We start from the raw sequence: 17,069 nt of genomic DNA, 5'->3' as shown, positions 1-17,069 counted from the left end.
TTAGTTGCTGCATATCTCAGGATAAAGGGCATAAATGGAATTCTGTACTGGTTGATTGCCAGTGGAGGTGATGGCATTCCAGTTGAACTATTTAAAATCTTAAAGGATGATGCTGTTAAGGTGCTACATTCAATATGCCAACAAGTTTGGAAAACTCAACAGTGGCCAGAGGACTGGAAAAGATCAGTCTACATCCCAATACCAAAGAAGGGCAGTGCCAAAGAATGCTCCAGCTACCGGACAATTGCACTCATCTCACACGCCAGCAAGGTTATGCTCAAAATCATACAAGGTAGGCTTCAGCAGTATGTGGACCGAGAACTCCCAGAAGTACAAGCGGGATTCCGAAGGGGCAGAGGAACTCGAGACGAAATTGCCAACATGCGCTGGATTATGGACTGCTTCATTGACTATGCAAAAGCCTTTGACTGTGTGGACCACAGCAAACTATGGCAAGTCCTAAAAGAAATGGGCGTGCCTGACCACCTTATCTATCTCCTGAGAAACCTATATGTGGGACAGGAAGCAACAGTTAGAACTGGATATGGAACAACTGATTGGTTCAAAATTGGGAAAGGAGTACGACAAGGCTGTATATTGTCCCCCAGCTAATTTAACTTATATGCAGAATACATCATGCGAAAGGCAGGACTGGATGAATCCCAAGGTGGAACTAAGATTGCCGGAAGAAATATCAACAACCTCCGATATGCAGATGATACCACTCTGATGGCGGAAAGTGAGGAGGAACTAAAGAACCTTGTAATGAGGGTGAAAGACGAGAGTGCAAAAAACGGTCTGAAACTCAACATCAAAAAAACTAAGATCATGGCCACTGGTCCCATCACCTCCTGGGAAATAGAAGGGGAAGATATGGAGGCAGTGACAGATTTTACTTTCTTGGGCTCCATGATCACTGCAGATGGAGACAGCAGCCCCGAAATTAAAAGACGCCTGCTTCTTGGGAGGAAAGCAATGACAAACCTTGACAGCATCTTAAAAAGCAGAGACATCACCTTGCCAACAAAAGTCCGAATAGTCAAAGCTATGGTTTTTCCTGTAGTGTTGTATGGAAGTGAGAGCTGGACCATAAAGAAAGCTGACCGCCGAAGAACTGATGCCTTTGAATGTGGTGCTGGAGGAGACTCTTGAGAGTTCCCTGGACTGCAAAGAGAACAAACCTATCAATTCTAAAGGAAATCAACCCCGAGTGCTCATTGGAAGGACAGATCCTGAAGCTGAGGCTCCAGTACTTTGGCCATCTCATGAGAGGAGAAGACTCCTTGGAGGGGACTTTGATGTTGGGAAAGTGTGAAGGCAGGAGGAGAAGGGGACGACCGAGGACGAGATGGTTGGACAGTGTCATCGAAGCAACCGCATGAATTTGACACAACTCCGGGAGGCGGTGGAAGATAGGAGGGCCTGGCATGCTCTGGTCCATGGGGTCATGAAGAGTCGGACACGACTAAACGACTGAACAAACAAATTCATTCCAACCCCATTTTTCATGTGAGTAAAAATTAAATGCATTTTTGTGCATATTTTTCCAAACATACACATTTTTGTGTGCATATTTTTAAAAAATAATTGTGCACATATTTTTCAAATAGCTGTCTGGATAGCTCAGGGGTTTAGGTATCTGGCTGTGAAACCAGAGGTTGGGAGTTTGATTCCCACTACGTGTCCTGGTTGAAGAGCCAGCTTGTGCGGCCTTAGGCAAAAGAAGATAATAGTAAATTACTTCTGTGTCTTCGTCACCTAGGAAACCCTGCACAGTGTCACTAAAAGTTGGAATCAACTTGGTAGCACACTATTGTTGTTGTTGTTGTTGTTGTTGTTGTTGTTGTTGTTGTTGTTGTTGTAGTAGTTAAAATATATGTTTGCATGCTTTTTTTGTACCTTTTGATGGATGCATGTCTGTATGCATTTTATAATTATACGTGGTTTTCTTCTCCACTTTTCAAATGTTCTAATGTTGCGAATCACTAATAGAATGGACCCCGCCCTGTTCTGATCCTGCTAAAGCGAAGGAGGTCCAAAGTGGAATTTAAACCATGCACATGGACGTCCTAATGAGCTAAGTGATCTTGGTTCTTTTGGCTTGATATCCTACAGAGTTACATTCTGGTTTTGCTAAAGACAAGCAGACTATCATTTTCCTTGCTTATGTTGTTTCTGGTGGCTATTCCAGCTTTTTCACAGTGCAGTTTAACTTTTGTCTGTTATCTGAGCCCCTCCACTGTTGTGAAATGTCTTGGTGAACTGCTTGTAATCTTGGACTGCAAATTTTCATAATGGCTGTCTTGGTGGGTGCTCCTTCTACATGAATTACATGAATGAATTTTTGTGGTCTTTATTCTGATCTTCCCAAACAAACAAATAAACACTACTGCCAAGAAATCAACAAGTAACTTACCTTTAACTGTGGTTCTTCATGTGCTCATCCATACGACACCTGCTCCAGATGCCTCTAATGAGTTCTCCTTTCCCTGCTCTTTCTGCTCTGGCGAACTGGGTAGCAAGGCAGGCACCATGATGCTCTCTTTGGGTAGGTATCCAGGTATCTTTTGTCTAGGCCTAGAAAATTCTGGATGTTTCCATGTGCTGAAGCAACACTAAATGTGTGATTGAACTCAAACTGCTCTGCAGAAAGAAATAATTAAAAAGCTACTGTCTCCTAGCTTTTCTCTAAGAAGAAATCAGTGTCCAGAGGGAGATCACATTTAAGAAAAGCTGAGCATTACAAAGGGGGAAAAATCAACCTACCCTCTGAGATCCATGCTAGAAAATTATCTGGGCTTGCTTGCTAGATGGAAACTGGTGTCACCTAAAGTTGCTTCTTGCGTTGTTTGAACTTTGAAAGCCACTGAATGTCCAAGCCTGGCTCCAGGCTTGAGGACAGACCTCAGAAGAGTTGGTGACCTCTCTTAGCCAACATATCCACACTGCCACACCTCTAATAAGTACTAAATGAACACCATGCACAGTTTCTCACAATGCTTCAGAATGTGCAATACACCCATCATGTGCCTTCCTTTTTATTTTTACTTTTTTTAAGATTCTGTGTCAGATTCCTTGTCACACCTGATTAAACCAACTCAACTGTATATTTGAACATATATTAAAATTATATGTTGAATGAGGATGATTTATTTAGCAGTATGATACTTTTGGAAAATGTGGAAGTACAAATAAAAATTTTGCATCTGGTTCTACTGTCTTCCAGGTGATTAAAGAAGGGTACCTTCTAAAGGCAAAAATAGCAGATGGAGGCAAGAAGCTAAGGTATGAGGCAATAATAAAATCTTATAGAAGAAGAAATGTTCAAGTCATTGATGTGTTCATGGAGTAGCTGTAAAACTTGATATGTGGAGTAGTCTAATGTAACATGGGACCTAAATTGTTATTATATACAGTGGTGCCCCGCATAGCGACGTTAATCCGTTCCAGGATTAACATTGCTATCTGGAAACATCGCTATACGGAACTCCATTTAATGCATTCCTATGGGGCAAAAACTCACCGGTAAGCGAAGATTCGCCATCTGGCCGCCATTTTCGCCGCCTCGGTAAGCGAGGGCAGGGTGCAAAAACGCTGCGGGTGGCCATTTTATTCTTCCAGTGGCCATTTTGGAACCGCTGATCAGCTGTTTTTAGAACATTGCAATGCGAAGATCTGTAAGTGAAACGTTTACCAATCATCGCAATGCGATTTTCGCCCATTGGAATCATCACAATGCGATCACATTAGCAATTGCAAAAACGTGTCGCTATGCTGAGTCGTCCTTAAACGGTGCGCTCGTTAAGCGAGGCACCACTGTATACAGAGAATCCATGATTCCTCCTTCTGTTTTGAAAATCTGCAAAAGGGCGATATTTCTTTTTCACTAAGCAGCAGCCAAACTCATTGCACAATGCCTGTTTTCAGAAAAACACATTTTATTATACTAAAAATATGGCAAAAGAAAAACATTCACAGCCATTTTCAGGATCTTTGGTTGGTTTGTTTTTTAAGTTCCTTAAGTGTCAGTAACAACATGTGTACCCAATTCTGCATAAAACAGAAACCTTTATATTTATATTTTATTTGTTTTGCACAGGGACCTGGCTAGGCTTTTGTATGCCAGAGGCCATGATGTATGGTTAAAGTTGCCTTCTAAAACTTGATACTTTCAATATATCTTGGACTATCTTTCCTACAAGCCCTCACCCACATATCCTGGAGGATTACATTGATTTGGGGCAATTAATGGATGTCATAGCCCAAAACAGCTAGAGGGTTTCAGCTTAGGAGGGGCTGCTTTAGACTACAGTCCTAGAAGTGGGGAACATTTTGGAGATTTGAGTCGCATGCTTTATTTTCCTGATTTCTTTAATAGGTGCTGTTTTTGCAAGATGTAGTTCCTGTGCCACTTCTACTTTCAGCCTCGGGCAGAGGACTTCAAACTTGCAGTGGCAAACATATGGATCATCCTGCCCAGATCCTAATTTGAGAGGAAGGGAAATCATTGGTTTTCAAACTGGAGCTGGAAATGTCATCTGTAATTAGCGGTTTTTGAGTGTAGAAAATACATCAGGGGATTCAGGAGCTGGATTAGCACATTTCAGAGGCAATTTAAGCTCTCTGACTCTGCATCTGTATTCATGTAGCTGTTTTTCCTTATAGTTACTGTGACATTTAGAACAGTCTCAAGTGAAAACACCTCAGTTTTTACCTGGAGGTTTTTTTTTAACTAGTTATTTCTCTGAAGCAGGGGTGAGCAAAACATTGCCCATGGACCCTCATGTCCCTTTCTGTAGCCCTCAGTCATTTGAAATCATCACTGCTGAAATCTAGTAGTAAATTACTGAAAGAAATTAAAAGCAGTGTTTTCTGCTTTGTTCAATGGCTTTTTGCAGCCTGCTGCCAAGATTTGGAAGGACAGGCCACGTACGAGTTGCAGCTCATGACAGGTCCAGAGGGGCAAAATTGGCCAGTGTGCTAAAGTTGCCCACTCCTACTCTGAAGCACCAGTCCACACGGAGAGGATGGTTGATAGTCAGGGAGTTCGCCCTGAAGGAGAAAGTGGAATCCTTTGCTATTGCAGGAATTCTGCGCCAACACTGAATTATGCATTAATGAGTCCTTATACAGTACCGATCTGGATTGCTTTAGAATTGTGCCCTAATACTATACAGTGGTGCCCCGTATAGCGAGGTTAATCCATTCCGGATTAACCCTCGCTATACGGAATCATCGCTAAACGGGTAGGGGAAAGGTATTGGAACGCATTAAACTTCGTTTAATGCGTTCCAATACCTTCGTTACTTACCCGTTCAGCGAGGATTCCAGGTGCTGGCAGCCATTTTCGCGCCTTCGCTAAGCGAGGGCAGGGCGCGAAAACGGCTGCCGGCAGCCATTTCCGGGCTTCCGGTGGCCATTTTGGAACCGCCGATCAGCTGTTCGGCGGCTCCAAAATGGCCGCCGCAATACCTGATCTTCGCAATGCGGGTTTTCCCCATTGCGAAGATCGGGTATGTTTCCGTATAGCGATCCCGAAAAAGGGATCGCTATATGGAAACATCGCTATACGGTGCACTCGTTATGCGAGGCACCACTGTATTGTACTAATAGAGATTTTCCGCTTGTGAAGGTTTCTGGTATTTTCCTAGCATATCAAATGCTTGTCAGCATCAGAGGCCATTATTCACTCATTGGTTTGTTCTGTTTTTAGTTCCATCTTTTCTCTGAGGGAACCTCAGGGCAGGGGCACTGGGCTTCTCTCCTACACTTTTTCATACCATAGTCTTGTAAAACAGGTTGAGATGGCAGAGGGAGAAGGCAAACATTTGAGTCAGTTCATTCCCCCTGAAAATGTTAATATTTGTTGAAAAAGTGAGACGTGATCTGCAAAAGGTTACCTGAATCTGATGATATTTTGAGCCTTCTTTTTCATGCTTTTAAAACCACACATTCACATATGGAGACCAGAAATGGAAGATCTGGATAGTGGCTGTTCATGCCCAGTGCAGGATTGAAATACATCAACTCTCATTTCTTTCTCATGTGGTTAGACAATGGAGGAAACCTTGTAACAGTGAAACTCCCATCTCAAACTTCAAGTACATACTTGCTTCTTTAAGGATGTATAGCAACATAAGCCACATTGATCTTAATGGTGTGCTGCCATCAGGTGTCCATTTGCTAGAATGCAAATACTATGGCCATAGTAAGGAAGCTATAGATGTTCCTTGCTTTCAGTTTAAAATTTGTTGTAAAGCTTGTTATAATGTATGCAGTTATGTAAAACAACTGTTTACAATTTTTTTGGAGAAAAAGCATAGTAGTAGGAGTTTTTAATCTGATGGTCTAGCTAGGGGCTTGGCCTGGAAGGAGACACTCTTCAGCGCCAATCCATTTGGGCGTTGCTTTTGCTCTCCATAGGTTTAGCCTAGCCTCTTCTGGTTTAATATTTAGAGCTTAAGAGATTATCAGAAAACTTTCCCTTGATTTTAGCCTTCATTTAGAGGTTGGTGTCTGTGAAATAGATGCTTTTGGTGCTGTATTACTGTGTTTCCCCAGAAATAAGACAGGGTCTTATATTAATTTTTGCTCCAAAAATGCAGTAGGGCTTATTTTCAGGGGATGTTTTATTTTTTCCATGTACAACAAGCTACATTTATTCAAATACAGTCATGTCATCTTCTTCTGGTGGCTGAACAATGGTGGAGGGCGGGGTTTCACTTAACTGGGGCTTATTTTTGGGGTAGGGCTTATATTACGAGCATCCTGAAAAATCGTACTAGGGTTTATTTTGAGGTTAGGTCTTATTTTCAGGGAAACAGAGTACTTTATTTCGTTCATTATTTGCTAGCACCTCTCGATGTACTTCTGGAGTGGAAATGCCAGCAAATAATTGACTTTTTCAATGGGAATAGATTTCAGGCAGCCAGTAATAATTTTGCCTGATTCATCAAGAGTTACATACATTTGTTTGGCATGTGCTGGTTTATACCATACAACACTAGCATATTCTTCTGTGACGTAGCACACGGACAAAGCTGTTGTTCTTCCCATTTGTAAGCCAGTTTCCAAAGTATGTCATTTCTGGTGGTATGTTTTTATTTGGCATTTAGACAATGTTTTTTTGTTTATTTGGTTGGTAGTTCAGAGTTCAATCCAGAATGATACCCAAATACTTTGGGGGTAGGGGAATGTTCCAAAATCTTGCCTTCCTGGCTAACTTGGACTTGCTCTCTCCTTCTCTGTTCTTTAAGTGGAAGACACAGACCTGTGTTTTTAAAGAGTTTGGTTTTAGTCAGTTGTTTTTATAATATACGGAAATATCTTCCAATGAAGAGGTTAGCTGGTGTGCAATGGCTTCAGATGTATTCCCCAGGACTGTCTAGGCAAGATCGTTGGCATATGAAACTCACATGGCTCTACTATGAAACTAATGAAGCTTAAGCTTCAGAGCCCCTAATCCTGGAGGGGCCCCAGAATCAACTTTCACCCACATTGCTTAAAAATTTGGTGGCCACTGTATGAGAAAGGTTTTTTTTTTAATTGTATTAATTAGATATATGATTCAATTATTATTATTTCATGGAACAACCCTGTTGAAGGAGGTAGCAGTGGTTACTCAGGCCTGATTGCTGGTTGCAAAGAGACACCCATAACAGTTCAAGCTTCAGGGGCCCCAAAATTGATGAAACTCCTGGAGTATGTGAATGTTGGTTGGCCATTTCTGTAAATGTTAAAAAGTAAAGGTACAAGGACACTATTCTGTGGGAGGCCATTCCTTTGTTTTATCCAGGGCTAATCTATGTGCTTCATAGGGGTCCTTTGTTGTCCGTTCTGTTCATGTGGTTGATATTTTAATTGGATTGTCTGTGTACAGTATATAATGCATGAAGTAATCCCATGGATATAGTTTCTACAGCCTTTCTGATAGCTTATCCCTTTGATTTCCTCCCTATTATTCTTCCTTCTTTCCTTCTACTGTATTATAATTTTAAAAGACTGTCCTATACAATATTAGCATCGTAATCAAAAATCTGAACCAAAACTTTGAACACAATTGATAAGAAATCTAGCTCTTTGGATACTAAATATGGGCTACAAAACTCCTTAGACTAAATTGTACATTTGCAATTAAGACCAAAGGGGAAAAAAAACCTTCTAGGCCAGTTACCTGTGCGCAGAGTGGTCACCCAGATGCTGATGGAATGCCGATAAGTCAGGCATGAGGGCAGTACCAGCTCAGAGTCCACAGGAGCTGAATTTGAAGTAATATATAGTCAACCTAATTAGTAACCATTGCAAGTCTTTTATTCCATGAATTTCAAATTTACCCTTTGAAAGCTATTCAACATGGTGGCCATCAGCACATATTGCAGACAATTGGCCATTTAACTTTATCCTGTATGAAAAAGTACTTCCTTTATTTGGCCTGATTCTACCACCATTCAGCCTCATCCTGAGTTCTAACATTATGAAAGTGGCAGAGTGGGTGGGGAGATGCAAGGGGGAAATCTTCGTGTTCCTTTTTGCCATACCATAAATTCTGTCTATATGGTAAAAGTTAGAAAAGATCAGCTGTCTGTCTATTTTGGACTTTAAGAATTCAGTACCTGCATGATCTGATATTGTCCAGTTTTTAAAACCAGACCATGTGTCGTGGTGAAGATGTTTCCCTGGTAGATGGATGTTAGCAAACCTCAACAACTAGTTAGCACACCAGTAGACCCTTTCACTGTCCACCTTTCTTTTATTAAAAAAATGTTTCTTTATATGTTCTTTTGACATGCTTCAGACCTTGCACACTTGTCTGTTGTACAAAATGATATGGAAAGTTACCTGTACCTGCCATATATGATGCATACATCGTTTGGAATGCTGGCCTATCAAAGATTATTGAGCCCCCTCCCTTCTGAAAAAAAAAATTGGTGTCTATTTAACTGATCAATGTGTCCGTATGTTGTTATTTCTTCCAAGGAAAAACTGGACTTCTTCCTGGCTTGTTCTCACTGGTCAGAAAATAGAATTTTACAAAGAACCAAAACAGCCAGCTGTTGCCAATCTGGTAAGCAGTTTTCTTTCTCATCTCGTCTTTTTAGAAATGTTATGGACTAAAAAGTTTGGCACCGTCAGGGGGAAAAAAAAGGAAAGAAACCAAAACCAATAGAAAAAGAAAATAAAAAAGAAAAGAAGGAAAGCACAGGGCTGCTAAGCCTTAGACTTTTGAGAGCACATGCAAGAAAATGACTCAATAAACTTTTAATCAGATGTGAGGGGGGAGGGGAATAGAACTCAGCATATCTTTTATTAAGAGGTGCTCTTTGAGAATAGCCGCAAAGTGAGACGGATGGTGAGTGGCTCTTCAGTAATGTAGAGGTAACACTTTAAATTAAGGTGCCAGTTATAAATGCTTTATTCTTATTTATGAAATGATCTCTAAATGCAACTAGTTCCTCAAATAATGTATTATAAAGTATGTTATAAAATGCATTAGTAATAAGTGCTTAACAGATGATGCGATGAGAATCTGTTACAAACGATATTATAAGATGTAAATTGCATTAAACCCTGTGTGTGCATCTTTAATACATGAATTTAAGTTGCTGTTCAGCTTGCTATAAAGTGCCTTGCATATAATAAATAATAATAAAGCAAGTTATAAATGGTACCTTAATATAGGGTCTTACCAAAGAGCAGACCACTGTTAAGTTAACAAAGTGATTTTTATCTTCCTCTAAATGTGACATCTTCTGTATCTGCCTCACATATCCTGAACGTTCCTTATGATGCTATCTAATATAGTTAATGCACCTCAAAGCAGAATTCACCCTATTTCTCTCTCTCTTTCTCTCTCTCTCTTTAATTGTGCCTCAAGGAGAGGCCACCGACTGTCGACTTCACAGATGTGACAGATATGTTCTACAAATAATCATGGCATGTTTCCCTTCAGTACTAGTTACTGCAGATACTGAGCCTCTACAGCCCTGGACTCTGCGAAACACAAATCTATACATTCCTGACACTACAGACTGAACAGGGACAGCTTTGACAGAGCCGTATTGTGATGGCATCCCAAGGCTTGATCAAACCTGCCAAACCGCATCGGTTTGACGGGTGACCAAAAAGGTGCGCTGTATGACAGGAGTCAGAAACAATAAATAAATTCAGAGATGGTAGGTGATATGGAGCTCCCCCTTGCCACACGCACTTTCGTTTTTTCTTTGTTATTAGTTTGTGGCATTGGTCATGCTAGCTGCAGGGCCCCTTGCCCCTCTCCTTTAATGGTTCTTCAGGGAGGAACAATAACAACAACAGCAACAACAAGATGTCATGTTTTTCTTAGTGGTAATGTGATAGGTTGGTATGATGCAGTGATAAGATGGCATATTGTTTTAATTCAACATGAGGACGTTAATATAGTAGGTATTAATGGGAAATGTTTTGGAATCTAATGCTCACAGACTTTTTAATATTTGTTTACGTACCGTTTAGGTATTATCTATGTAATAACTGGATAAAACTGGATGCCTTAAATAAATAATATTAACAAAATAGTCAGTAATTGGAAGTAAATCAGAGGTTTAACCCCCAAGGTCCAAAAACTGAACCAGAGTTTAGCTAACAATCCTATTTTCTAGTCAGCAAGAGCACAGTAATGGTATCTTTGAACACAAGTGGAATGCCTTTCCTTTTCTTCCCAGCATGTAATAGTCTATGACTCCCACAGAGTTAAGGAGCAAGTCTAATGGTCCAGATGGTGTACGTATCTCCCCACAACCCTGAGTATCCTGCAGGTCTTTCTCTGAAAGTACAAAGCCCAGTTTTCTCTGGCAGCCCCACATTTTACCTAGTGCTTTGGGTCCAAAGCCAGCAAGGGAGCAGTCTGGCTAGCACCTGAGGCAAGAGGGCAACTTCCCAGCAGTGTCATGATGTTGTGATGGAACTGTTGGGAGCTGCTTCGTGTTGATATGAGTTTACTGGTTTACTTCTTTTCTTTATCCAATAAATCATCAGAAGGTTTAAAATACAGTAAACACATATTATGACCAAGTCGCTGATAAGCCAACGAGGCTTTGACAACGCAACTAAGCTTTGCCGCACCACATAGATGGCACAAGACCTTCAGGGTCTCATGAGACTTGTTCAAAGAGTGGGAGAACACCCCTGGCTATATAAGGGGCGTTCTCCTCACTAATCGTCCTCTTCTTTTCTGGCACCCACCCCGCCTGCCCTATACTAGTGTGAGTTTTTCTGGTCACCTTTTAGGGGCCGGACAGGAATTTTTGATCTTCATCCTGATTGGCTTTTGGATGGGGCTGTATTTTTGCCTATCCCACACTGGTAAGGGTTATTGGCATTTTATGTGGAAATCTGGTCACACTGGCGGGTAGTGTGGAAAAACAGGTATTTCTCGGTGAGTCCCACTTTAAGATCAGGTAAGCTAACAGCACATCAGACCTCCCAGGGCTGCGGATCGTGCGATTACAGCACCTGGGCGGGAAAGATGCGCTGGGCCACTTCCGGACCAACAGTCATCAAGTAAAGATGGTTTGAGGTCTGGGGGTGTTTATTAGCGGCCAGCCAGGTTCCTACTGTCCTTAAGACCACGAGAACCTGGGGCTGGGGACTCACCCATATGATTACGGATTTATCTGTTTCCACACTACAGCAGGCCCCCCCATGCAAATTGATTGGCAAAAATTTTCTGAATGATTATCAATAAAGTGTGGCCTGTGTTTTAATCCATAATATTTGTCTCACGTCCTTATTCTGGGTTTGGGGGGCAAACACCAAAAGCAGCAGTAAATAAGCATGCTGCTTATATACTGCCCCATAACACTTAAATCACTCTCTGGGCAGAGAGCTGAGTTGACCTTGGAAGGATGGAAGGCTCAGTCTACCTCAGACCAGCTATTTGAGATTGAATCTGGGTTGTGAACAAAGTTTTGGCTGCAGTACCATATCTTAAAACTTGACACAATTGTTTAAAACAAAAATTATAATAATAGCATATTAAAATTGTGTATGCTTTTTAGTTAATCAATCAGTCAATTAATTAATTAATTAATATTAATAAATCAGACTTTTGTGACTCCAGTAGGGCCCCATGAGAAATACATACATACATTTTTATTGAATAAGTCAACAGACCGTTTCAATATTCCATGAAAAATAAGATCTATCACATGATTCTTTTAATTTAGTTTAGTTTAGTTTTAGTTTGCCTTTTTTGTTCCCTAAGAAAAACTGCTTTAACTGTAAAGAAACTGTAAAAAAAAAACTTTGTCAGGCTGCCAGTACGTCAGTCTACCCTTCCCTCCCTCTTGAATTCTGTAATGTTATGTTCGATTTGTTTTTGTCATGTTTGGGTTGGAATCCTTTTGATGGATGGTTAAACCTGGTTTAGGGGTTGGAGGGACAGGGGCTGTGCAGTGTCCATGTGCCCTTGTGGTCTCCATCAGACTGTTATTCCTGAATTATATCCAGCTGGGAGTGGTAATTGTGACCTTATCTTTCCCACCTGTTCCCCCATTGTAAACAAACACACACACACACACACTTCCCTTATAAGCTGCAGTCTAGCAAGTCTGAAGCTGATTACTTGTTTTACTTCATTTCCTCCAATAATTCCTTTAGAACTCATGTCCCTCATTCAGTTTCCAGATGTAAAAAAGACAATGGAAGTTCTTCTCCCAGTTTCCTTTTTCTTATTTAGAAAGGGCAAGTGCAAGAGATAACCTATTTTTTAGTGGGGCAGGTAGAGATACTGAGAGAGGTTAACACATGAGGAAGTAAAGAAAAAATTTGAAATTGACTTCTATTTTACCCCATCCAGTCGGTCAAATCAATTTACACAGCAAACTATATTGCTCATCCTCCTCTTCCTAAACCTACCTGCAACTGGAATGACACAGCACATAATCCTGTTGCCCAACAGATAGATGCACTCCTTTAACTATTATCTGCATGGTGTTTCTGCTCTTATTATCAGATTTATTTGATGAATAATATAATATAATATTTGATTTATTATAATGAAATGAAAGTGAAGATAACTCTTAATGTTGTCTTCAATCTCTCTTTCTTTCTCTCTTTCTTTCGTGAAGAGTGACAATGGGAACTTCTCCTTCCAATATGATCCTGTTACGGCTTAACGTCAGTCAATCATGGAATTTTGACTGCCTGGCTTTTTCTTTAGCCCCAGAGCTGAAGTTAAAACAGAAAATTGAGAAGGCGCCGGCGAATATAGAACAGTAGTTGGATATGCACATGGCTCCCCTCTTGCTTCTTAAAATGAATAAAAGCAAACCTACATTGACTGAAGCGTATTGCTTAGCACAGTGGTTCTTAACCTTTGTTACTCGGATGTTTTTTAACTGCAACTCCCAGAAACCCCAGTCAGGACAGCTGGTGGTGAAGGCTTCTGGGAGTTGCAGTCCAAAACTCCTGAGTAACCCAAGGTTAAGAACCAGTGGCTTAGCATACGACATTGCAGTAGAGTAGCTCCACTGAATCAGTGGGGAGTTTTGTCTGTCAAGTTCTTCATATGTTTCATTGATTCAAATGGGCCTACTCTAGTCTAAATTGCTTCATTAACCAATGGGATTTCAGCTTTTGTAGTCAACATTTTTAAAAAGATAGCTCTCTTAATCTGTTTCTGTAACAGAAACAAAAGGAGAAAAAGAAAAAGAAAGTATTCTCACTCCTTTAAAATGAACAGATTTATTTCTCTGACAGCTTTCATGGATTATAATCCACTTTCTTAGTCACAAATGGATTGTAATCTACAAAAGATATTACTAAAATAAATCTGTTTGTCTCAAAGGTGCGAGAATACTTTTGTTTGTTATTATACATCAGACTAGAAAACTCTGCTACATAGGAACTAGTTTTGTTACAAAACATTGGGCTCATTACCTTGTTTTGTTAATGGCTGAGTTCTCCCACTGCCAAAGTATACTTGCTAATAATGGAAAAGGCAGAACTTTTACCCCTACAAGCCTAACAATCAGTAAAAAAAAGTTCTTTAACAAAGGAACTCTATGGAGGCAAACTGATTTGTTTCTGATGCAACTAATATGATGTTTTCAAGAAACTATTCACCCTGCTATAATTCTTGATAGAGGAAAAGCAAGTAAATGTACACATGTGATTTCATTAAAAATTATTTGTTTACTGATTTTACTTTCAAGTATTGTTTACTTTGGAGAATGGAAGAATTCAACCATTAATTCAGTAATGTAATAAAGTCAATGTTCATTCATTGTAGTATGAATTTAATAATGTAGCAATCTTATTTTAGCCGGAAAATGATGTGATTTACCAAAAAGATGGATATACTATAAAACCATAAACACGTTAATTCAGTAATTCTTGATTAAGGGCTGAGTATAAAGAGATCATTTTTTAAGGATGCAAAATATGGAACTAAAACAGTCAAATATCTCCGTTCCAGCAAATGTATATTAGAAATGAAGTACTGTACCATATTTCCCCAAAATAAGGCAGGGTCTTATATTAATTTTTGCTCCCAAAAATTCATTAGGGCTTATTTTCAGGGGATTTTTTTTCCATGTACAACAATCTACATTTATTCAAATACAGTCATGTCATCTTCTTCTGGTTGCTGCACAATGGTGGAGGGTGGGGTTTCACTTAACTGGGGCTTATTTTTGGGGTAGGGCTTATATTATGAGCATCCTGACAAAGCATACTAGGGCTTATTTTCAGGTTAGGTCTTATTTTCAGGGAGACAGGGTACATTCCAACTGATATTTTAACATATAGAAATGTAATAAAGCAAACTAAGCGTAGGTTTATTTATAAATCGGCATTGCCTCCAAGTACCTCATCCAGTTTTGTTATCTTTTATTTCCAACTGTTTCCAATTTTTAAAATGATGTGAATACTAGTATTGACATATTATGATCTCGCCATATTTCATTCAGATTTTAACCATGCCAACAGGTGCTCCTTTAGCTCGTCAGATGGCCTAGATTCCAAATTTTCTTTTCTTTTAATAAAAAGTAAGTCTAGCCCTAGCAAAACTGGAAATGTAAGGCAAAACATGGAGTCACAGGTTTTACCAATTGTTTTTCTGAGAAAGGAGCCTTTAAATATGATTAGTTAATTAGTCAAGCTATCCACAGTTCAACAGGAGCCCATAAATATGTGGATTAAAGAATCAATTGATCTGAATTTGTGGTTCAGTTTTGGAATTCAGGGGAAACCTGATTCTTTCTGTTGTAGAAGAGCTAGCTGTATTAGTTTGTACAAACAATGTAGGTGAAAGCAAAAGAAAAATAAAGCATTATACAGTGGTGCCTCGACTTACAAACGCCCCAACTTATGACCATTTCGAGTTACGACCAGCTCTGGATGCACAATTTTGCTTTGACTTGCGGCCAGAGCTTCCAGTTATGAACAGAAAAAAGGCAGGGGAAAAAGGCGGGGAATTCAAAATGCTAACCATTGGTAGGTGAAGAGGCTGCTTCTTTGTATCTCTTTCACCCCAACGGTTAGAGAGTGTGCGTTCAGAGGAGGCTTCGGACTGCCTGGTAAGGTGCTGCTTTCTGCTTTCATAAAACTGTTCTGGGTGGATTTTGCAGTGTGGTTTTGGGCTGGGTGATAGGATTATGGTTCTATGCTGTGATGGGTCTTGCAGGGTTTGTTTGTTTTTTGGGTTCCCTCCCCATTTCCGATGGGTGTTGGGGGGTTTGTTTGCTTTTTGGTTTTTTCTTTTCCCATGTCTGATGGGTCTTGCAGGGTTTGTTTGCTTTTTGGGTGTTTTTCCCCAATTTCCAATGGGTCTTGACGGTTTGTTTGCTTTCTGCTTTCCCCTTTTTTTGCATTTCCGAACGGTCTTGCACAGTTTGTTTGCTTTTCTCCCCCCCCCCCCTTTGGCCAGAATGGACTAATCATGTGTCCAATGGGTCTCGCAGTGTTTTGCTGTGTGTGTGTGTGGTTTTTTTGGTGATTTTTTCCTTCAGCCGGAACAGATTAATTGCATTTCAGTGCATTTCAATGGGAAATGGTGTTTCAACTTATGACCATTTTGAGTTACAACCAGAGTTCCGGAACCAATTAAGTTCATAAGTCGAGGCACCACTGTACTTGTTCTTTCTATTTTACATAGAGCTGAAATCTATTGGCAGAGCTGCCTTCAACCTGTGCATGTGAAAAATGAAGACAATGCCCGTGGTAGGTGTTTTTCCAAGCCCTGATAGGGTGGATCATCTTGCATGACCTACTTTAGCCCTATGAGTCTCTGATTCAATTGGACTTCCAAAAACATTGGCCAGAATCCCATAGGTTTTTACATAAAGTCTGTGTAACTTTCCACAGCTAGGTACTTCCCAGTTGTGCAGTGATGCATGCTATCAGCCATGCTCTCAGTACACATCTTGGCACCTTATCAAGTGGTTACAATTAGCTGTTGCAACTTAGGCATAGCTTACAGAAACACCAGAAAGATCCTGGCCATTAAGTGGCATTTTATCTCACACAGGCTTCTGGGAACTCAGCTGAGGGTTGAAGTCATGATTCGCCTTGAGACAAGGAAGAGCTGGGCAAAACATGGGGGCGGGGCAGGAGCAAGACAAAGGGGAGTCTAAACAATTAGTAGAAGCTTCTGCTTATTTGTTACTGCTAAACTTGCTGGATTTATGGTATTGTTTCCTTACAAAAAAAAAACTACTCTCTTCCTCCCTACTCTCAGGGCACTTTTGATTTTCTTACTTTTTTGGTGGTGTGTTTGCGCTTTCCTTATTGCTGTAATATGATTGAGTATATTTGTGTGTGTGTGTTTGTATTATACATTAATCACTCTCCAGTCTTTCTGGCTGCCAATACTTCTGAATCTGAAAACACCCCATGGCAATGCTATCTCATGAGCTTTAATTGAAACATAAGGAGACAAGGGAGCCTGCAGATGGCTGGAAAGATTATCATACAGTGGGAGATAGGTCACCCGCATGTACACCTCAGACATCTAGTAACTAATATACGTATGAAGTTAACACCCTACAATAATTTTGTTAACCTTTTCTCCTCCTTTTGAATTTTTAAAC

The 17,069-nt window shown here is 40.2% G+C and overlaps 1 protein-coding gene across 3 annotated transcripts in view; it reads left to right on the top strand.

Moving 5' to 3' along the window:
• The window catches only part of ARHGAP15 (Rho GTPase activating protein 15), a 541,978-nt gene that overhangs the window by 68,031 nt on the left and 456,878 nt on the right, over nt 1-17,069 (top strand). For all 3 annotated transcript variants that reach the window (XM_020784230.3, XM_020784231.3, XM_020784228.3), the window contains exons 4-5: nt 3,227-3,285; nt 8,977-9,064. In XM_020784230.3, the coding sequence (XP_020639889.3) occupies nt 3,227-3,285; nt 8,977-9,064 (147 nt within the window). The remainder of the gene's footprint in view (nt 1-3,226; nt 3,286-8,976; nt 9,065-17,069) is intronic.

This window comes from Pogona vitticeps, chromosome 1, assembly GCF_051106095.1.
Source record: "Pogona vitticeps strain Pit_001003342236 chromosome 1, PviZW2.1, whole genome shotgun sequence".
In the NCBI taxonomy this organism is placed as follows: domain Eukaryota; kingdom Metazoa; phylum Chordata; class Lepidosauria; order Squamata; family Agamidae; genus Pogona; species Pogona vitticeps.
This window is presented reverse-complemented; position numbering and strand designations above follow the sequence as displayed.